The sequence below is a fragment of the Portunus trituberculatus genome, chromosome 31, assembly GCF_017591435.1.
Source record: "Portunus trituberculatus isolate SZX2019 chromosome 31, ASM1759143v1, whole genome shotgun sequence".
Lineage (NCBI taxonomy): Eukaryota > Metazoa > Arthropoda > Malacostraca > Decapoda > Portunidae > Portunus > Portunus trituberculatus.
Window position 1 is genome coordinate 10,353,846 of NC_059285.1, and position 24,000 is coordinate 10,377,845.

Here is a 24,000-nt window from a genome sequence, read left to right on the forward strand (position 1 = left end):
AGTACTGTTATCGTTCCTCAAAGCTTGGGATTTTCAAGGAAGGAGGGGAATGTTTCTTGTTTTGTTTTGCTGCTTCGCCTGTCGTGCTCCGAGCTGTTGCACGACGTTGCACAAATTGTCTAGCTACTGGCTATAAATAGTCAAAGGTTTTTCTATCTTTAATTAACAAAACTAATATCTATACATAAGGTGTTCGATACGGCGCCGACAAGTAACAATCACAACTCTTTCTGTTGCCTTCTCCACTGCAATTATTACAATTTCTCTTACAAACATCCTTAAGAATTGCATTAATCTCGTAGATATTCTCGCATCAAAACGGATTTCACTTCAAACATCATCCACAATATCTTCATAACGTATTACAACATCTGAACCCGGTGCTTTATTTCTCCGTAAATCTCATACGTAGTACGTACAATATTACCCCTTTTTCCCAGCTACCCGTATATAAGGATGACCTTTACTTGGTACATGAATGCAAGCAACCACATGACGTACCACCAAATATATTACCATACACATATAATTACCAGACTCCGTTCAACAAAATGACAACGTAACACCACCGAAATATAATGACAAATATTGATATCTCCACACAAGTGACTTCCCTCAAATAATCTCTTTCTCTTGGTACCCATACATGGAACCACGTTAACTTCGTACACAATTACACACTAGTAAATATGTTATGTAACTTATTCGTCAGAGCAACACACATGCACATACGTAGGTAGCCGTATACAAATTCCCTTACTCATAGATGAAAACGCAAGTATATAACGACGTCATTATGAACCAAAGTACAACCACATAAACCATAATAAACTAATACCACATAATACCTAAACCTCCTATCATGCTTCTTCCTCCATTCTAATTTACCTCAAAGACTGCATTGCAACTTATAAGCTCCACTTACTGGTTATATATGAAGTACAAAACGCCGCCCTCAGCTATGCAGCCGAGGGTGGCCCGCTTAGAGCCGCGGTTGTCCTCTCTGCTTCCTCTCTCTCTCTCTCTCTCTCTCTGCCCCAAACCTCTACAATTTCCTTCAGGAACTTATGGGGCGTGTCTTGACCCACACAACACGCCCCTCAGAATGTACCATTCACCAATCAAGTACAAGCTCAAATGAACTCCACGTGTGGTACGAACAACATCCAAGACGACAACACTACCACCGGATGTTTACATGACCTTTTGACCCTCCTGCCCTTCCTAATCTCTTTTATGGCTGGATACGGTTACACACCGCATACTGGCGAACTAGCATACTTCCATATATCTTTATTTCTTGTTTCTTATATTTTCATATTTCACTTATGATGTGCGCATCTGACAAACATCCCCTCAGAATGCGCGTCCCGCGCATTCAATGTAGTGAAGGGTGGGTGGGTGGGCAGGGTGTGCATGCCTCCCGTAGGAAGGATGAGGGCTTGGGCGACCGCGCACCTGATAGCGGTACTTTCCCCACCCATGAAGCATGTTAGCACCCGCCAGACCCCTGTCCTCTAGCCAGCATCCAAGTCTCCAGCCAGCTATGTTATATACGTAGGAATGTAGGGCAATGGGTCCAATACTTTCTGCTAAGAAGGCATATATTAGAAAAATGCGTCTGCACCTCAATATTCACAAAAAGGGCTTTGCAGAGAGAGAATAATTAACTATATATATATATGGTCAGGGAGAGATCATGATATTGACCAGTAGTGGAAAAGATATGTCAACACACAAAGCAAGGTAATGGAAAAGATATGGCAATGCAGTCGATACTCGTTACTTTGATATGAATATATGTCTATAACTAGGAGGAAAATATATCATTAGGTAGTATAAATACAGCATTAATCATATAAAATCAACTCACAATCTCAAATCATACCTATGTTATTCAGAGGAATTATGACAACATTTATCATAGTATTATGCATATATATGTCCATAACTAGGAGGAGTGTATATCATATCATAGATTGTAAAAGAAATCAGCTCATTATCCCAAATTATATCAATATTATTCAGAGGATATATATCAACATCTTACAAGATACAGAAACAATCAAGGAGAGCATCTGTAGACATCGTTCAGGTGTCGTCAGAATTTCTCAATAGAAGTAAGTTGGAACTCAAGTATGCAATGCAGTCATAATACATCACTATTAAAAGCATATTACATGGTGAAACTTCTAAGTGTATACATAAATATGGAGGAATTACTATCTCATTATCTCAGATAAGGGTGACGTCTCATACAAAATAACAGAAAACACAAGAAAAATTATTACATCCCGTAAGCATGCACAATATCACGATGTCGAAAATGAACTGACGCAATGGATTCAGAAGTACTGATATATAGATTGCATTAATCTTGCAATAAGAAATAGCTGCTCTCAGATCCACGTAATATGTTGATATAAGCACTTGAAACACTGGAAAATCCATCACTTGTGAAAATGTTACCACACCAAGAAATAAATCTGATTCTGAGTTGCCGTGTAAGGAATACGCTGTTATTTCTCACCTTAAGTCACGATATCTATCTTTATATGTAATATACGCACTATACTCGAAAATCAAAATACAAAAATATATTAGCTTGCTGTTAAAACACTCAACCATTACCGTTCTGTATCATCACCAGCACACAGACAAGAAACACACCATGTATTCCACAGGTTAAACATTAATATTTACTTCATTATTTAGTTTCAACTTGTACTCCTTTCATATCAGTGTTTTCCTAACTACATCATATTATATAATGTCCATCTTAATCTCTTGATAGTCAACATCCATATCGTATTTCTTTAATATATTTTCGTCTTGTTTCACCTTCAAGCCTTACCATATAGCTAACGATAAGATGGGGAGTAATGTCCTTCTATATATTTTTCGCTTGATACCTCATCAATAGCTCTTCTTTCCTCATTATCGTCGTTAACTGATTACCTTTACAATCCTTGCATTAACTTTAAATCTTCCTTTAAAATGTTATATAATCAAGTGAAAGCTACTGAAACCACTGATGATTTCCTACGATATCACGATAGCTCAACTCAGACTTGTAACCAAATGTCCTGTGTTGTGTTAAGTACGACATCTCACATTGTATCTATTTTCAATCCCATAGATATACCCCTTATTTCACATATATCGTCAAAATCACAGATAAAGGCATTCATTAACACTCATTACTATACATTTATCCTAATCTCTATAAAATCTTCCAGATCGCCATATATCCCTCCAAATTATATAGAGACACCTTAACTTCCATGTTAGTCATATATCTTCGTCCTCATCAACAAGAAACCTTCAAATGCCTGCATATTAATCTAATATCAATATCACTGTCGCCAGTTTTCTGCCTTCGGAACATGTATAACCACTTTACCTTTGCATATGTTCACTATATCTTCATCTTATTTTATCAAGTTGCTATCTCAATAATAATATTTGCCCAATACAGTCATGACCTACACAGACGTATATATGCATATGCACCTTTTCCTATATCCTCACCGCAACCTTTTCTAATATACTCAATATCTTCACCGCAAACTTTTCTAATATACTCAATATCTTCACCGCAAACTCTTCTAATATCTTCACCGCAAACTTTTCTAATATACTCAATATCTTCACCGCAAACTTTTCTAATATACTCAATATCCTCACCGCAAACTTTTCTAATATACTCAATATCTTCACCGCAAACTTTTCTAATATACTCAATATCCTCACCGCAAACTTTTCTAATATACTCAATATCCTCACCGCAAACTTTTCTAATATACTCAATATCCTCACCGCAAACTTTTCTAATATACTCAATATCCTCACCGCAAACTTTTCTAATATACTCAATATCCTCACCGCAAACTTTTCTAATATACTCAATATCCTCACAGCAAACTTTTCTAATATACTCAATATCCTCACCGCAAACTCTTTTCTAATATACTCAATATCCTCACAGCAAACTTTTCTAATATACTCAATATCCTCACAGCAAACTTTCTAATATACTCAATATCCTCACAGCAAACTTTTCTAATATACTCAATATCCTCACAGCAACTTTTCTAATATAATGAATATCCTCGTCTCACTATCTCATATTTACCTCATCGTAACCTTTCCAGAATCCACATCCCATGACCATATATTCATATATTTACTTTGGTATTTACTATTTGCCTTCATATCTCATATTTACCTCACATCCTCTCATCTATATTCATAAGTCAGACTACTCTTGATGTATTAATTTTGACTCGAGTATGCACATGTTAAAATCAATCCATGGATAGATATCTTTACTCAACATATTCACTAGTGGGCCCACTAATATCCTTGTGTATCACTCAACACTACCATGCCGGGTACTGTCGAAACGAAGCTTTCAGGGCGTCCCCCACTCTTCTGAATCGGCAATCCCCAGACCGGCATTCACATAATGTATATTAATATTTACTTCTGGCCAGAGAGAAACAACTTGTCACCTAGTTGATCACAACCACTTGTACACGCCTTATGCCCCTAGGTTGGCACGAAGTGTTCAAGTGTTGCTAGGCACAAGAGTCAATGTACACACAAGGAATGATATGTTTGACGCGTCTTTCTTCACATTATAATTCGCAACTTTAATGTCTTAATATCATGTGCTTACTCCGTTTTACCTCACTCTATATCAACCTTCATACTTACACTTGTTTCCTTACTACACATATATATCATATTTACTATCATATTTACTCTGATGTTAACATTATTAGTGTAGTTCCGGGAATGACATCCTTATGGCTCTGCAATATCGATTTTTACGTCTATCTATATAAGATCTTAACCTCATGAATTTTAATTCCTTTTCATATGTCAAGCTGATCTATGATGGTCTTGTTAACAATTATCAATGCAATATTATATGTTTTCCTTCCTGACATATGAATTCTGACTCAGTCCTCATATTATTTACCTTGATATATATTTTCCTCACTCAATATGAATTACCTTATAACAAATATTAAGTTTTTTTTTTTCTAACCTATATATCTATCCCCACTTCGTTTTCTTCCTAGATATATATTTTCCTTGACTCAATCCTCACATTGTTTTCCTGATATGTATGTTCCTCAACTCATTATTAATTACCTCTTAACAAATATCAATATATATTTTCTAATCCAAATATCCATCTTCATCCCTTTCTTCCTAGATATATATTCTCCTCACACCTATTCCCTCACGCAGTATAGATATGTATCTAATTCCTCCCAATATTTTCCTTCCTAAACATTCCTCTCACACAATATTGCAACCCACATATTATATTCTTCATGACATAAATATACCTCATGTTGCCGAATATCAAACCTCACATTCAACGATATTACTGACTCAATGATATTATCATATCAATGTCAATAACATTCGCCAACTTACTGCCCTTCCGTAGCTACTTATATTTGCATATTGGCTAATATGTATAACATCTCGAAAGTACTCTTTTATATTTCAACCTAGTTGTTCTCAATACTTATAACCACATTAGAACACTGTAAATTACTTCTTATACTTGCATTTACTGATGTTATTCATATCGTCTCTATAACAGCCACAATAGTATCATAATGACATTAATTTACTTCTTATTCTTGCTTTTACTGATGTTATTCATATCGTCTCTACCTTTATGAACTGACTAACGCCTTAACCAAGTAGCTACATATACTACAACTCACATATAATTTCTTGTACTTATAACTTCGGCACTAATATGATGTTATCCAACATGACCTTTACAACAACAATCGTCTTCTTAAGTGAACAATTGAAGGTTGGCCTTGCTTTACACATGTACTTGAACATTTAACATATATTTTGCTTCTTTTCTCACCTTATCGCTTAAAAACTCCACTACTTTATATTCAATTAACCCACTGAGAGAGAAAAGACATGAGGGAGGCAAGTAACCTTAAGGTGGTGAGAAAAGAAACTGTAAGGTGAACTAGGATCTAGCCAGCAACCTTCAATTGCATGAACTAGCACTGTTACAACAGTGTTACCTACTCAACTCAACTACTACCCAGCACGTGGTAGCATCCTCAACTCGACATAATATATGTATATATTAATTCATCTTTATATCCTGCCATCATTTCATAAAATTGACCCGCAACTCACCGTTTCCTTTTCTCCTTAAATATTTTCATCTACCTTTCATTAACCCAAGAGACTCACAATACACGTATGATCAATATGTAACAACAAAATGTCTTTCTCTGCTCTTGATTCTCTTCAATATTAACACTCTCCAGTTATTTCCTCTATTAACTTTTTACATAGATATCCCATTTTAATACTTACCTCATATATCAGTCATATTTCTTCTTTATTTTCTATACTTCTGATATTGATATTTGCCTCAAACCTTAACCGCAGTGATGTATATCTCAATCATATTTCTACTATGTTTCTATTATTCCCTCATACTATATCTTCTTCCTCATATACTATTCTCACGGAAAAATTCCTTGCATCAACTACACACAATATCCCTCTTTTACTTGACACTCACTTTTTGTTCCATATCCTTCATCAGAACCTTCAATATTCTTTCATCTATAATCCGACGAACTCCCAAACATGATACAATTTACACATTTTTTATTCGTCTCTATCGCTATGGGGCAATTAAAATCGTCTCACACAGTACTTCATATTTTCCTGCTATAAACCACAATATATGCTTACACCCCTTGCTATTGTCCTCTGACAGTCGACACTCGTGTGAAAAAAATTACCCTTATATGTCACGTCTCTTATATATGATAAGTTTCCTTCACATAACGACAACAAATTCGTCTACCTTTGTGAATTTTGCCGCATATCCGTAATATTTATGCCCTTGACACTCAGTTATCGTTACTCCATTGACTACTTTATGATACACATATTATAATGTAGACGAACCTTAAATAATTTATTAAAACTCTTTATATCTCATATTTTGTCGCATTTCTCTCCCGCTAATAAGACTCCTCGTTTACCCCTTGATTTGTAAAGGCTTAGGTGAAACAAGCGACAGGTAACCGTACAACATATTACTCAGATATCGTCCAATCAAAATATAACCTTAAAGCATCCACTTGAAAGAATAACCTCTTACACGCAACATGATCTTTAATGAATATCGAAATTAATTACTAAATAAAATCTACGGATTTTACACAAACCTTATGATCGTCACGGGCGACTCAGCTTCAGACAAAATAGTGATAATGATATGCATTCATATTATAATAACCATGCCACTTCTGATGTTGACAACAGCTACTTCGTGCACTTTCAACCAATTTACTTTAATCTTCCATCAATATGACTGTCCCTTGCGCCAATTCCAAGATTACACTTTGCAACATTTGGCAATATATTTTTTTTTGCAATGCAACAATTTGTGCAACATTTAGATCCCACCGCTGCCACCATGTCGTGCTCCGAGCTGTTGCACGACGTTGCACAAATTGTCTAGCTACTGGCTATAAATAGTCAAAGGTTTTTTCTATCTTTAATTAACAAAACTAATATCTATACATAAGGTGTTCGATACGGCGCCGACAAGTAACAATCACAACTCTTTCTGTTGCCTTCTCCACTGCAATTATTACAATTTCTCTTACAAACATCCTTAAGAACTGCATTAATCTCGTAGATATTCTCGCATCAAAACGGATTTCACTTCAAACATCATCCACAATATCTTCATAACGTATTACAACATCTGAACCCGGTGCTTTATTTCTCCGTAAATCTCATACGTAGTACGTACAATATTACCCCTTTTTCCCAGCTACCCGTATATAAGGATGACCTTTACTTGGTACATGAATGCAAGCAACCACATGACGTACCACCAAATATATTACCATACACATATAATTACCAGACTCCGTTCAACAAAATGACAACGTAACACCACCGAAATATAATGACAAATATTGATATCTCCACACAAGTGACTTCCCTCAAATAATCTCTTTCTCTTGGTACCCATACATGGAACCACGTTAACTTCGTACACAATTACACACTAGTAAATATGTTATGTAACTTATTCGTCAGAGCAACACACATGCACATACGTAGGTAGCCGTATACAAATTCCCTTACTCATAGATGAAAACGCAAGTATATAACGACGTCATTATGAACCAAAGTACAACCACATAAACCATAATAAACTAATACCACATAATACCTAAACCTCCTATCATGCTTCTTCCTCCATTCTAATTTACCTCAAAGACTGCATTGCAACTTATAAGCTCCACTTACTGGTTATATATGAAGTACAAAACGCCGCCCTCAGCTATGCAGCCGAGGGTGGCCCGCTTAGAGCCGCGGTTGTCCTCTCTGCTTCCTCTCTCTCTCTCTCTCTGCCCCAAACCTCTACAATTTCCTTCAGGAACTTATGGGGCGTGTCTTGACCCACACAACACGCCCCTCAGAATGTACCATTCACCAATCAAGTACAAGCTCAAATGAACTCCACGTGTGGTACGAACAACATCCAAGACGACAACACTACCACCGGATGTTTACATGACCTTTTGACCCTCCTGCCCTTCCTAATCTCTTTTATGGCTGGATACGGTTACACACCGCATACTGGCGAACTAGCATACTTCCATATATCTTTATTTCTTGTTTCTTATATTTTCATATTTCACTTATGATGTGCGCATCTGACAGTAGGTTAACACATGTGGCGGCCAGCTCTTCCCCCGCTAACCTTGCATGACCGGAGAAAAAATGTGCATGATGCTGGTTAGTGATTTTTTTTCGTGTGTGTGTGTGTGTGTGTGTGTTACGTATGTTCGCGTGTACCTACCTGTCCGGAAGTCAGGTGTAAGTATGCTCAGTATTTTTAGACAGTTGTTCACAGACATGACTGGTTTGTTTATCAGGTGAATGTTCGTGTGTGTGTGTGTGTGTGTGTTAATGCACCTTACTTGGCCGTACTCCGTGTGTGTGTGTGTGTGTGTGTGTGATGCACCTTACTTGGCCGTACTGTACTTCCTTGACTGTGTGTGTGTGTGTGTGTGTGTGTTTGTTTGTGTTTGTGTGTGTGTGAGTGTGTGGTAATGCAACTTACTTGACCGTGCTGTGTGTGTGTGTGTGTGTGTGTGTGTCAGTGCAGCATCCAACACTCACACCTGTAATTTAGCTGTTTACACACACGTGCTGTGCAGGTTCTCACAACACTGTTGGAATGATGACTTTTTTTACTTATCCAATTTTGTTCTGTTTTATGTAATTTGTGTGTTTTTAAGTTTTATATTTGGTGTATGTTTATTGTATATTTTTTTTACACATTTTTCCCATTTTTTCTTTTTTTCTTTGATTATTTTCTCTTCTCTTTTATAATTACAATGTGGTTTATTTCTTAACATTTCAACATGCATATATATTTATTTGTTGCATGCATAATTTTTTTTATTTAATTACAGAATACCAAATTTTTCAGATATAACTATTTATTGCTTATTATTATTATTATTATTATTATTATTATTATTATTATTATTATTATTATTATTATTATATTATTTAAGCACCATAAACAATAGAATGGACTGTGATATACCTCTCTTGTTTTCTGTTCCTATGCTAATCTTCTGTGACATGAAGTAAGGAGTGCATATTTGCTTGTTCTCATTGCTGTGTCAAATGCTAATGTTACTCTCCATCTACAGCAATTCCTTTCAGTTAGCAGAGGGTTAGCATTAGGCTGACACCTCCCTAATGCTGTCCACTCACGGCCTTAATCCTGCACCATCTTCTACTGTGCTTCATTTCCCTCTGCCATTAAGTGTGATTGCCCCTCATCTTCTCTTTCTTGTGATTGAGTGTGATTGCTCTCCTCCTCCTCCTCCTCCTCCTCCTCCTCCTCCTCCTCCTCCTCCTCCTCCTCCTCCTCCTCCTCCTCCTCCTCCTCCTCCTCCTCCTCCTCCTCCTCCTCCTCCTCCTCCTCCCAGTTCCTTTTAGTTGTATTACATTTCTTTGTTCGTTTTGTCACCCTTCCTTCCTCCCTCCTGTTATTGTTATTGTTATTGTTATTATGGATGAGTATGTGTTAGGGGAATGCTGCTGGTTTTTCTTTTTTTCTTTTCTTTTCTTTTCTTTTCTTCCTTTCCTTTCCTTTCCTTTCCTTTCCTTTCCTTTCCTCTTCTCTCCTCTCCTCTCCTCTTCTCTCCTCTCCTCTCCTCTCCTCTCCTCTCTTCCTCCTCCTCTCTTCCTCCTCCTCCTCTTCCTCCTCCTCCTCCTCCTCCTCCTCCTCCTCCTCCTCCTCCTCCTCCTCCTCCTCCTCCTCCTCCTCCTCCTCCTCCTCCTTGTCACTCCCCAGATTACAGATATCCTCCCTCTTCTCACCTCAGTTCACAGCTCCTTACCTTGCTTTCTATTCCTCCACCTTCCTAATCAACTCCCTCTCCCTTGTCCTTGATCATCCTCACTCTCCCTCCTCACTTTCTCTCCCTTGTCCCTGATCATTCTCACTTTCCCTCCTTTTGTCCTTTCATCACATACTACTTCCGCCTCCTCCCCTTCCCTTCCTCCTCCTCCTCTTCCTCCTTCCTATTCTTTTAAAGTGCATTGTTCTCTTGTTTTCTCTGTATTGTGCAGTCTTTCACTTAGTTTTCTTTGTTTTTCTTTTCTTTTTTTTTTTATCACACACAGCCATGCAAGTGTCAATACATCAGTTATGTCTTGTTCTTTTTTCCTTTCTGTGCCTTTGTGTTCTGCTTTTTCTCTCCTTTTCTTCTTTCCCACTTTTTTCTTCTCTCTTCTCTTATTGATCCTGCATTATCACTCCCTCCCCTTCAATCCCCTCTCCTTCCTTATCTTTTCCCTCCACTAATCCACCTCCTCCTCCTCCTCTTCCACCCTCTTCCTTCACCAGAGCTAGAGAACGCGGTGGAGAAGCTAGCGGAGGAGAACAAAGCCCTGCGACTCCTGGTGGGGGAGTACAAGCAGAAGATAGAACAGCTGGAGATAGAGTCCAGCAAGAAGGGCGAGAGGATACTGCAGCTTCAGGAGAGGAACTTTCGGGCTGTGGTGACTACTCCTGGTGTGTCTCTGTGTATAGTAGTAGTAGTAGTAGTAGTAGTAGTAGTAGTAGTAGTAGTAGTAGTAGTAGTAGTAGTAGTAGTAGTAGTATTTAACCTGTTTCCAGTATGTTTTTGTTGCTCTGCATTTCATTTTGTTGTGTTTCTAATTTTAATGTTTCTTTTTGTATGTGTGTGTTTTTTTCCTGTCCCTTTAGTTTTTTTTCCAAATTTATACAGTTTATGGATGTTTTTGGCTTTTTCAGTTTAGCTTTCTGTATGTCTGGAGTTTAGTTGAATTAAGCTTATTTGTTAGTTAATTTACTTTTATTTAGTTCATCTTTACTAACTGCATTATTCCAGTAACTTAATATAGAGCCTCATTTTTCTTCATCCATATTCTCTCTCTCTCTCTCTCTCTCTCTCTCTCTCTCTCTCTCTCTCTCTCTCTCTCTCTCTCTCTCTCTCTCTCTCTCTCTCTCTCTCTTTCCCTCCCTTGCCTCTAATCTTGTCTGTTTGTCTGCCTATCTACCTGACATGCCTCCCTGGCCAGCCCAAACATGACAAATATAAAGTTTTGTGACACCTCGTGATGAAAATTGCATTGTACCCTTTGTGTTTGGAGTTTATGAAGCCTTAATAGGTCAGTAATTAGGGGCATTTGAAGGTGATGTCATTTTAATGGGTAATTGGCTGGGTTCATGAGATGGAAGATGCAATTAGGGGCTCTGGGTTTTGAAGTTTTAATAAGAGGGAAGAAGGATTTAAATGACAGGTGAAAATTGTGATGAACGTGTTGGTGGTGGTGGTGGTGGTGGTGTAATTGATAGATTAGGGTATATATTTAACAAAGGATATTTTCTTTTTCTTATCGTATTGTTTTTTTTATTGTCTTGTCTGCTTTCCATCCCTATTGTTTTCTTTTTTTTTTTCCTTCTCTGTATTCTCGCTTCTTTATCTAGATTCCTTTCGTATTTATTCTCCTGATTCTTTTCCCCTTCATTTTATCTCCTCCTTTTTTCTCTTTTCTGCTCTGTTTTTTCTTTCCATTCCTTTCCTTACTTCTATTTCCCACCCTCTCCTTTACCTAGCCCTCTCCGTTTCTCCTTCCTCTTTTCTCCCATCATTTCATCCTCTTTTTAACTTTTCCTCTCCATATCTTCACTGTTCATTCCACACTTATCATCATCATCATCATCATCATCATCATCTTTGGGATCTTTGAAAATAGTGTTTGTGAGAGTAAGGTACATTTAATAAGTTCCCCCCATCATTGTGTCCCAGGTGGAGGCAAGAAGCCCGTGGCCCAGCAGCGTCAGCGCCTGGAAATCTCATCACTTCTTCCACACAACAGCAACATGTCTTCCTTCAAGTGTTCAAAGTGAGTTGCTGCATCCTGGGAAAGGGAAACTTATTGTAGTGTTGTTGTGCTGTTATTGTTTTGCTCTGTGACTTGTATCTATGTTTTTCTTAGTGTTATTCATTTGATATTGGATTGGTAGGTAAATGTTATTCTCATGTTACTGTTTTTTTGTTATATATGTACTAGCATTGACAACCTCCATTCTTTCTCTCTATCTCTTTATACACACACACACACAGCTGTGGGTGTAGTACCTCAGTCCAGTGCTCCAGCAACAACAACAACATTCACAACAACGACAGCAACAAGAGCGGGTACAACCGTGATGGCAACAACAAGAACAGCAACAACAATGATATGTACCTGGCGGACCTGCTGCGGATGACGGATCAGAAGCTGCTGGAGCTGCAGAGGGAGGTGGAGCAGAGCCAGCGCCACGCACACCACTGTGAGGACCAGTGTGTCACCCTCAGGAAACAGGTAAGTGTGAGAGAGAGAGAGAGAGAGAGAGAGAGAGAGAGAGAGAGAGAGAGAGAGAGAGAGAATCATTATTGTCAAGAAGTAGTAATATATTTATCTAGTTTTCTAGGTTGTATTTACATCTTATATGCATGTTGCAATACACCATTTGGTTGTGATATTTATAAATAGTTGTGCGTACATGGTTAGCTATCCACATAATGTACATGTTTATGTGTCTAGTTACAGTTACTGAAAAATATCAATATTTCATTATCACCATAACATGTCTCATCCACCTTTCTCTCCACCACTACCACTACTACTAACACCATCCATAGATTTCGAGGAGGGAGGCTGAGATCACCCGCCTGGAGGGACTGTTGGAGGGAGGCAGGTCGGCAGCGGCGGTGGTGAGGGACAACAAGCTGCAGGCTGCTCAAGCTCACCTCCACCAGCTGCAGTTACACAATGATTTGCTCACCAAGACTAACCTGCAGCTGGAGAACAAGCTCAAGAGTAAGTGACAGTGATGGTGACTGTGTGTGTGTGTGTGTGTGTGTGTGTGTGTGTGTGTGTGTGTGTGTGTGTGTACATGTGTGTTCACTTTTCTTCATCAGTACATTAGAGTAATTTGTCTCAAATATATTAGAATGATTCTTCATTTTTGCCCTTTTTGCATCCAGTCGATTACTTCATTTTGAATCACTTCACAAAGAAGTGTTTGTCAAAGGTTATAAAAACCAAGAAAAACCATTTCTATTCTCAGCACCTAAATAGAGAATGGAGAAAAACCAAGACACACAGCCACTCACACTGACCTTTCTTTCCCCCAGACATCCTCGGTGAGACCCACGAGGCCATGACCCGAGCAGTGGAGTTGGCTGACGAGAACACGACCCTCACACATGACCTCCAGGATGCAGAGAGCACCCACCGCCTGCTGGAGGATGATGCCCTCTCCACCGCCCAGACTCTCTCTCACCGCCTCCACCACACCAGGGTAAGGATGGCAGTGAAAAATAGAGGAAAATATCCAGTCAGTTACATGAAAGATTTGAGAAAAACAATAGTGAAAATCGAAATAAAAACAGCTATTATTATTTGAAATAGAAGCAGAAAAAAAGAATGGAAATCACTTACTAAAATATATGAGAAGCTTTAAAGAAAACTAGACTTTGATACTCACAATAACACTCTATTATCTGCTGTTATCCTGTCATTCTATAGGAAGGTAAACAAATGCATGAAAAATCTAATAGGAAATACAGATATGAACATTCACAATAACACTCACAATATCCCCTGGCCATCCTATTACCCTAAATTAAGTTGAACAATTCTAAGAGAAAAAACAAATATGATAACACTAAATCACCCTCATTTCACCCTGTCACCATAGAGCAAACTGGCCCAGTGTGAAGGAGACCTGTCAGAGCAGCACCACATGTACCACCTAGTGAGGGACGAGAGGGACCGCCTGCATGGGGAGCTGGTCCACACCCGCCACCAGCTGTCCCGCCTCACCCACGAGCACACCCGCCTGATCACCCAGCACGCCCCCATGGAGGAGCAGCTGCGGAAGGGCCAGGAGGACACCAAAACCTATCTGGACCGCATCAACCACCTCACTCTGTCATGTGTGTCCTGACCTGTGTTTGTGTTTGTTTGTGTCTGTTGGGATGACCATTAATGTTCATCACTGACTGCATTGCTTCTTTTTTTCTGTGATCAGTTTGGATGTGTTTGAATTGACTATATGTAAGTTATTATTCATATTTTTATCAGGGATTATATTGCTTCTTTTTTTTTGTATTATTTTTATTTTTATAGTCTTTATTTGTATGAGGTGAGATATAGCTAATGTTGGCATATTTTCACTGCTCTAAAGGTTTACTGTCTACATTGGTATGGGGTGACAAGTTTTGCTGGCTTGGCTTTACTATTCCAAAAGGGCCAAAGGAGGAATATATTATGTTATCTCCAGGGGTCCTCCCTTAATGTGCAGGATAGGGGCAGAGAAAATGTGCGCATATAAAAAAACGCATTAACTGAATAATAGAACCCTATGTTATAAATAAGGTTGGGACCGGGACCCACCATGACTGACCCCTGAGACACCACCCTCCATAAAGGCCCCCATATTGATAATTTTTGCACTGAGTTCCTTATGGCATCTTCACATTTCACCATGTTACACACTGTGGACTCATTAATAATAGAGTAAAATCTGCATACTTCATGGAGCCTCTCACCTGCCTCAACCTTGGCTATGATGTTTAGTTTCTCTTGAAGCAAAAATATTTTACAATAAGCTATACCTGTAACACCCTTCTCTTTGGAAGGAGCCATATTCACAAACTTAGAAAGATCACAAATATATATCACCAACCTACAAAGGTCAAAAATATCATAATGCTTAAACAAACGAGAAACATGAAACTGTAACTCAGGAAAGATGGAAGTGGAACAACATGGCTGGACCAAAACATAAACAGGGTGTCAAACTGTCTTGGTTCTTTGTTGTATAATGTTTAATTTATATGTTTTGACATTTATTTATTTTTTTTGTTAAAATATGATTTTTACATTTATTTTGAATTATTTTAATGGTTTTTGGTGAAAAAATAATTTTATAGCAAATATATTTGCTTTCAAATTAAAGTTTCTTTTGCCGAGTGCACATAAAGTCAGAAAGTTTGCATATTGTACTAGTGATGGAAAGAAAGTGACAGTGTGCAATAACTGAGGTATGCAGTAAAAGAGGACCTCTGTATTTACTTGTACTGCATCAACTACCTGTATGTTTATTTACCTGTTTGTATTCACATGGAGTTGATTTGAGTTTTCTTGTGGTTACTATTTAGAACCATATCAGCCTTTAATGCATACTCTTCCTTGTACATCCCATTGCTTCATGTCACATCACCTCTGTCTCATTCTCTACATATCCCCTTGCATCCTGTCCATGTTTCCTGCAGTGCAAGAAGCAGAGGGGGAGAAGATGCAGCTCTCAGATGATGGGGAGGCACTGCGCAAGACCATTGTGGAACTGAAGGCAGAGAAGGAGGCACTGAACTCCACCCTGGCGCAAGTGAGGGAGGAGCACGAGGCAGCATCACAGGGGAAGCAGTTTTATGCAGCAGAGACTGAGAAGCTAGGGCGGCTGAAAGGGGAAGTGGAGCAGGAGCGGGACTACTACAAGGAGGAGGCAGCCAAACACCAGTCCCAGGCTGCTGCCATGGAGCAGGAGCGTGACCTGTACAGGGAGAAGAGTGCTGAGGTGAGAGCCGGGCTAGAGTGACTGGCAGGGTGGAAGTGGTGCTGTGTTATTCTGCAGCAGAGGTCAGTTGTGGTGCTGGATGCAATATTGGAAGAATGAATCACAATAACTGATAAACTGATAATGATAAGCTTATTAGGTAATATAAGTAATTGATAATCAATAACTGGTGATAAATTTATTGCCTGATAACTGATTTATTGCAAAATACAAAATTTCAACACTATTGATAATAATTTTGATATTTTAAATGAAAAATCTATAAATCCGAATCTTTACTGTATTAGGACAGGGGCCAGAGATGCTTTATTTGTAATTTAAGATGTTTGGAAACAGAATTTCTTTGATGATAAATTACAAATAATATGAAATTAGATTGGATATTCATTTAAGTTCCATGTTAGCTGAGCAAATCCTCCTCCTGAAATCAATTCATAGCTGAATAACTAACCATTTTGTGCCTCAGCTGGAGAGAGAGAAGCAGCTCGTGGAACAGTCACGGTCCTTCCTTGGGGATGATGTGGCCAAGCTGCAGGCACAGCTGCGCCAGGTGCAGCAGGAACGTGACTACTTCACCGACCAGCTCAATCAGGTGGGAACTGACACCTTTAAGAAAAGAAAAGTTTATACTGTGATGGAAAATATTATTTGTTGCATTTCAAATACATTATGATAGTGAGAGTGATTCTGATAGATATATTGATGCACACATGTACACACACACACACACACACACACACACACACACACACACACACACACACACACACACACACACACACACACACACACACTATATGCTTGGCCTGCCACAGACTCAGGGTGAGAAGCGGCAGGCAGAGCGTGAGCGTGAGTACTACAGTGAGCAGGTGATACAGCTGCTGGACCTGCTCAAGACCAAGCCCTCCTCCACTCCATCCACACCCATGCAGGTGTCCCGCCCTCGTGCCAAGACACAGTCTCCAGTAAGTCCTCTTCCTTTGTTTCTTTGTGTGGTCTCACCTAGTTCTTTCACCTTCCCTGTACCCAGCATTGACAGCCTGGAGGCCTAGTGGCAGCCATTCTTCTGTACTGCACCAGCCTGTCCATTTTTGCATGAATACTTTTATAAGTATTTTATGTACAGAATCAGCTGGACGGAACATCATTTGCAGGAGACAGAGCTGGCACGGCTGCAGTACGAGAGGGATGTGCTGCGGCAGGAGCGGGATTTCTATAAGATGCAATACCAGTCCCTCAAGAGCCAGCGTGATGTCAGCTCCAGGGGTTCACCCACCTCTGGCAGCCTTCCAGGGACAGCTCCAACACCTGCTGGCCCCACTGCTGCTGTTACTACTGCTAGCACCATTACTGCTATTGCTGGCACTGGTATTGCTGGTGTTCCCTCATCTATTGGGGGTCCAACCACCACTATGGCTGGTGTTGGTGTCGGTACTAGTGTTGGTACTGGTGTTGGTGCTGGTGTTGGTGCTGGTGTTGGTGGTGTTGGTGGTGGGATGGCAGTACCTGTGGGTGTGCCAGGTATGGGGCCAACAGGAGGGAGTCCTAGAGGGATGGGAACAGCTGGGCCACCTCCACCACGCCCCCTGAGTGTGCCTATAGGTAAGTAAAAGCAAGGAATGTCACCAGCTATTGAGTGTTCACCCATTCCTCCCAGTTAACATTTCCTCTAGGGTAAGACTCCTGTGTCTCCTTACTTATGCTAATGTTGATGACTGTGCCTCCCTCCTTGACCTGGCAGCTGATGTGGAGACCCTTCGGAGGGAGAGGGACTTCTTTAAGCAGCAGATGGAGTACTTCAAACAGCAGCTGAGTTCCCAGGCAGGTCGTGCAGCCCCAGTGGTGCCTGGACTGGGCATGGCTATGGACAGTGACCGAGCCTCTGCCCGCGGCCCACTCACCAGGGTAAGAATTCAGCAGTGTCTGAGGGGAGCAGCTGAAGGAAATGATTGTGGGAGGTGCTGTGGAGTGATACTGGTTGTGGAATCTGCTTCTTTTATGCTGTCTCCTCTCATCTCTGTTCTTGCTTTTTGCTACTTTTTTTCTACTGTGCTATCTCCTTTTCTAACCTTCAGTTGTCTTTTCTTTTTTATTCCATCTTTTTATCTTTTTCAATGGTGTTTATTTCCCTTTCCTGCTATCTTCTTATTCATGCTTTTTTCCAGCCTTCAGTTACTCAGTCTAGCTCTCTATTTCCTGTTTTATAATGTTCTTATGAGTTCTCTATAAGTTTTTAAAATTTTTTTGTGCTCATTCAGCATTCACGTATTCCTTTGTTTACACTCACACCTGTTAGGGCTCATCCGATCCGTCCCCGCCTCTGGAAGGTGAGCCTTCAGCTGCAGCAGTAACAAGGGCCGAGGTGAGGGCATATCAGCAGGAGAGGGATTTCTTCCGTCAGCAGTATGAGAACCTCAAAGCCAGCATGTCTCAGCCACACCCTCAGGCAGGCATTTACAGTTGTCATTGTTGGTGTTATAGCTTTTATTGTTACCATCATTACTTTATTGCCTTTGTTATTTTGTATTTCCATCACTCTTTCTCTTACTTATTACATCTGTTGTACCTCTTCTCTTCTCTTAACTCATTTTTCCTTCTTCCCAGCAGGCAAGAGCTGGTGAGGAGGTTGACATGAGCAGTGTACTGAGGGAGCGAGACACACTGCAGCAAGAGAGAGACTTCTTCAGGGGCCAGTACAATGACCTGTCCCGTAGAATGGCCCAACTCACCTCTACAGGGCCGACCATCTCTCAGACCCTTGTTAGTCCCTCCAAAAGCATCAGTTTGTGTCTCTCACTGCAATTAATGAGGCAAGATTCAGTGTCTATATAGTGGTCATGGAAACATTATTAGTTGCACTTGTAGTAATGTTAGCACTACCTTTCTGACGTTCTCTCCTTTCCATCCTCAGCGACAGGAGATTGATTCCCTTATGACTGAGAAGCGGAACTCCAACATTGCTCGGGCAGATCTTGAGGGCCAGGTGAGTTAGATATAGGTAAAGCAGAAACAATAAAAAATTAGTCTTGAAGAGCAACACAACTTATTGTGGCTTTTTGAGACCATTTTGTTATATCTTGTATGCTGTCCTGTGTCTGGACTCATGGCTTGTACTACAGTGTGTTATGAGACTGTTCTTTCCTACCAGAGGCCAATGGGACTAAGTGTGTAAATTGTGTGTCTGTGAGTGTGTAGTGCCTTCTCTGGGCCACTCAGTGTGTGATTGCCAGGCTGGTTTATTGATTTAATGATTTCATGGTCTGTGCAGCTTTTTGTTTTTATATGCCTTTGATAACAATGCTGTGCTAGACAATGATGAAATTTACCATGTACCTCCTAATCCTTATTCTCTTTTAAACTAATGTAGACTTACCTTTCTAATAACTCTTGATGAGAGTAATAATTAAATCTTTTTATGTATAGAGTTTTGGAATCCTTTGCAATCCCTATCATTTAACAAAGGATGAAAAGAATATTGTCTGCCTATCCTGACACTTGTTGGTGATACCTTGCTCAGGTGCGGATCCTGACAGAGAGGCTGGCTGAGGCGGAGAGGGAGAAGGCAGAGATTGATGGCCACACCAGGGACCTCCACGCAGCCATTGAGAAGTGAGATGGAGACTGTGCTTCATCCTCTTCCCTCACACTAGCTTACACTCTATCTCTACATTCATACTTACTTAATACTGTATGCACTAATTCAATATGTCATGCATTCAAGTGGCTGTGATGTCTTGATGCATTCCCTGTTCTATTTATTCTGATGGCCATTCTGCTGTGCTCTTTCAGGGGTGACTGTGTCATCAGATTCTACTTCCTTTGTTTTGTCCTGTGCTCTGCTCCATAATTTTGTGTGGTTTGTTGGTTTTATCGCTGATCATTATGCATTTTCTTAGAATTTCGTGATTTCACAATGTCTGTCATGTGCTTTGATTTTATGTATTTGAATTAGTATGTATTTACATGCATTAGTTTTTTTCTTTATCTTATAATTTTATTCATATTGATGTTTTATTGATCATGTAGCAATCATTTCTTAGAATTTATTTAGAATACTGGTGGTGTATAAAACTGATGATATTAATTTTCTCTGAACAATGGTAAGAAATAACTATTGACACACTCTACTAAGAATGGTTTTCTCTACAGATATAGGTTAGAATTACATACTTTGTGTGTCACAAAAGATGAATCTTTGTATATCTAAGTATTCAGGATTCCTAACACACTTCCTGAACATTCCCGACAGACTGCAGGATGCAGCCACCCAGAGGTTCCCACCTTCCACCCAGGCCTTCATCTTGGAGGTGCGCAAGGCCCGGGATGCAGCCATGAGTGACCTGGAGAAAGTGAAGAAAGAACGTGACCAGCTGAGAGAGAAGCTAAGGGTAAACATTACACACCTTAGAATAATTGATGTGTTAAGAAGTTATTAACATCTTAGTTATTTGACTATTTATTGTGATGTTCTAGTATTCCAGGAAAAATTGCATTGTATAGCATACATAATAGAAATAAAAAATATCAGTTCTATTTAGTTTTTTGAAGACATATCTTACGGATCTTTTATTGAGCAACTATTAAATGTTTTTCTTTTTACTTTTGATCCCTGCCACATGTATTTGATATTATTGTATGTTTTGTAAGGCAGTGTGTGGCTGTTCCTCCTTCAGGCCACCAGCACCCAGACAGCCCGGGAGAAGGCAACACTGGAGGAGGAAACATTTAGCTTGCGTCGACTGGCAGATGAAGGCAGCAGGACAGCCACTGACCTACAGCAGCGCCTCAACTCCCAGGCAGCACTGGTGGCCTCCTGCAGGATCAGGCACAGAACCTGCAGGCAGCTCTGCAGGAGGCTCACGACAGATTAGGACTCCAGGGCAAAGAGTCTGATGAATTCAAGTGAGTGGTCATTGTGTGTGTGTGTGTGTGTGTGTGTGTGTCTGTGTGTGTGTGTGTGTGTGTGTGTGTGTGTGTGTGTGTGTGTGTGTGTGTGTGTGTGTGTGTGTGTGTTTGCATTTATTTACTGGTCTATGAATGTAGTACATATCAATGTATGTTCACACATGCACAGATGATTAATGTCTCTATTTGTCCACCTCCAGGCGGTTGTTGCAGCAGAAGGTTGGTGAAATAGGTGACACAGAGCATCAGCTGGAGATGCGGCTGAACCAGCTGAGCAGCAGTGAGGCCCGGCTCAAGGAGCTTGAGGCTGAGGTAGTCCGTGTGAGAGAGGAACTGGCGGACTCCAGGGCAGAAGTCACCGCCCTCAGAGCCTCAGTGGCCCGGCTAGACCATGACAAGGACCTCCTCAATGTGAGTGACTCTGTGTGTTTACTGACTGTTCTTAGAGTTGAGATCACAATTTCTGGGGGTAAGCAGGTGGCTGTACAAATTAAAGCAAAACCTGAAAAAGGCATATATGTCCTGTTGTTGAAATGAAACAAAAAGTTTAAGACAAGATGTTGTAAGTTATTAACCAGTTACATGTGTCTGTGATGCAGACTGAGCTGGACACCAAAACAGAGGGTGTGGCATCCCTGAGAGAGGAGCTGCGCAAGAGGGAGGCACTTGTTGCTCAGCTGGAGGGATCCGTCACCAGGCTGGAGGGTCGCCTTGAGTGAGTACACAACCCACACCCTTACTCATGGCATGGGGGGCAAACAATCTTTATCTGTGTTGTATCTTAGAAGTAGAAGCAGTAGTAACAGTAATTGTGCTACCAAAAATATTTACTACAATTACATCTTTATAGTTGCTTGATATTTTTATTAGCATTTACAATTAGCTGTTATTGATTAGGGCAGTTGGATTTGATCATTTTCAGATCAATCTAAAATACATATAAGTTTTGCTACAAATAAAACCAGTGCAACAAGGTCTCTGCTAATTTATATTATGTGGACTTAATTTCTTAAAAACAGAATCTTCTGAATGGTCACCACATTGTCTACCCACAAAATTTTCCATGACCTGCTTCAGTAGATTGAAGTTAATTTCTCTGACTTTGTCATTGATTCATGACCCAAGCTGGATATTCCTTGGTTTTGTGCAGTACACTGTGCCCTTTAAAGTATCTCCAAGGAAAGAATGTTGGGAACTGAAGTCAGAGAGGTGAGTAAAATTTAGAGGAATGGGGCATTCATGGATGACTTAGTGTTGAGACTGAATGATTGCATTTAGTGTAGTAATGACCACTGGAAAGATCTTTCAAAAAATGGAATCTTGATAATTAATTATCAAAAGTAGACCACATAATTGCATCTGATTTTATTTGGAAAAAATCCTGCAAGATTTCCCATCATGTGTAAGATGAAGAGAGTTGTGTCCCTTGCTGTACAGAATTAATCCTCAGGTGATAGTGATAGATGATAACCAAGGAACAGTTGCATGAACTCAGTAGTTATGAAACACCAGCCTTCAGAAACACATGTTGTACTGCAAACTTTCTCACTTTCTCCTTTTCTATAATTCCAAGTATTACTAAAATCATTATCAATGATTATTATAGAATACGTGTCCCTTCATGTGATTCAAATTTGCAACAACCGTTGAAAAGAAATCCTATCTCGAAATACAATTTTGAAATGTCGAATGTCAGAGTGGTGATGATTTTGTACGTGATCTTTCAAAGAGAGAGAGAGAGAGAGAGAGAGAGAGAGAGAGAGAGAGAGAGAGAAACCACAATAAGCCACTCTCGCTATTCTTTCCCTCCAAGGCTAATGCCGTTTCATTGTCATGTAAGCAACAGCAGCTGCATGGAGGGTTATGCCACATTATGAAACACGATTATGTAATCAAGCAAACAGGTGTTGAACCCTCAAGGTGTTGGGAATACAGGGCTAGATGGGTGTTTGCGGCCGGCGCTGGTGTGGGTGTGGGTGAGGGTGGCCTTGTTACCAGGACGAGAATGCTTTGCACTCGAGGAATCAGCTGCACTCCTTTCTTGGCGGCCTAGGGTGAAATTGTGGCACGCTGATGTAAGCCTTGCGCGCGCTTATGTGTGTGTGTGTGTGTGTGTGTGTGTGGGTGGGTGGTGGTTGGGCGTGGTTTTGAAGGATAATGGAAAGATAAATAAACAATAACGATTTCTCACTTGTGTTCCTCTCTCTCCGTTGTTACTACTATTACTTTTTTCTGCAAGAGGGAAACTTGCTAAGGGCAACAAAATATAAGAAAAGGCCCACTTGAGCTGCAAGTTCCCTAAAAGATAGGAAAGGAATTAGCCAAAACACTTCGACAAATGTCTTGAAACCTCCCTCTTGAAAGGAGTCAAGTCGTAGGGAGATGGAAATAAATAAACACAGGGAGTTCCAGAGTTTAACAAAGGCATGAATGATTGAGAATACTGGTTAACAACAACAACAACAACAACAACAACAACAACAACTACTACTACTACTACTACTACTACTACTACTACTACTACTACTACTACTACTACTACTACTACTACTACCATTTCTGTGGCTGGTGGTGGTGATTGGAATGTGAAGGTTTGCCGCATCATGTGGTGTGTCAAGGCCGCTGTTCAAGCGTCACCAGGTCGGCTACGTCATGTTGGTGGTCAGTGTGGGGGAGGGGAGGGCGCTCAAGATAGACCTTAAGATTGTTGCTGGGTGGAGAAGTGGGTGAAATTGTGGAAGAATGTGTGTTTTGAGAGAGAGAGAGAGAGAGAGAGAGAGAGAGAGAGAGAGAGAGAGAGAGAGAGAAACGCGCCGAACAATAAATATTCATAAACTAAACAATACTAAATTACTGTTAGGTTACATTTGCTA

The 24,000-nt window shown here is 40.0% G+C and overlaps 1 protein-coding gene across 1 annotated transcript in view; it reads left to right on the plus strand.

Moving 5' to 3' along the window:
• LOC123511039 (centrosomal protein of 135 kDa-like) overlaps window positions 1-24,000 on the plus strand; it is a gene marked incomplete at its 3' end in the record, with an annotated part of 64,381 nt that overhangs the window by 3,861 nt on the left and 36,520 nt on the right. Inside the window, 21 exon segments of the mRNA XM_045266655.1 lie at window positions 9,768-9,790; window positions 10,973-11,127; window positions 12,402-12,498; window positions 12,720-12,960; window positions 13,281-13,458; window positions 13,776-13,942; window positions 14,342-14,579; window positions 15,921-16,222; window positions 16,689-16,814; window positions 17,038-17,187; window positions 17,377-17,824; window positions 17,964-18,127; window positions 18,519-18,668; window positions 18,830-18,982; window positions 19,134-19,205; window positions 19,740-19,831; window positions 20,472-20,610; window positions 20,896-21,031; window positions 21,034-21,124; window positions 21,328-21,538; window positions 21,727-21,842. Coding sequence (XP_045122590.1) covers window positions 9,768-9,790; window positions 10,973-11,127; window positions 12,402-12,498; window positions 12,720-12,960; window positions 13,281-13,458; window positions 13,776-13,942; window positions 14,342-14,579; window positions 15,921-16,222; window positions 16,689-16,814; window positions 17,038-17,187; window positions 17,377-17,824; window positions 17,964-18,127; window positions 18,519-18,668; window positions 18,830-18,982; window positions 19,134-19,205; window positions 19,740-19,831; window positions 20,472-20,610; window positions 20,896-21,031; window positions 21,034-21,124; window positions 21,328-21,538; window positions 21,727-21,842 — 3,449 coding nt within the window.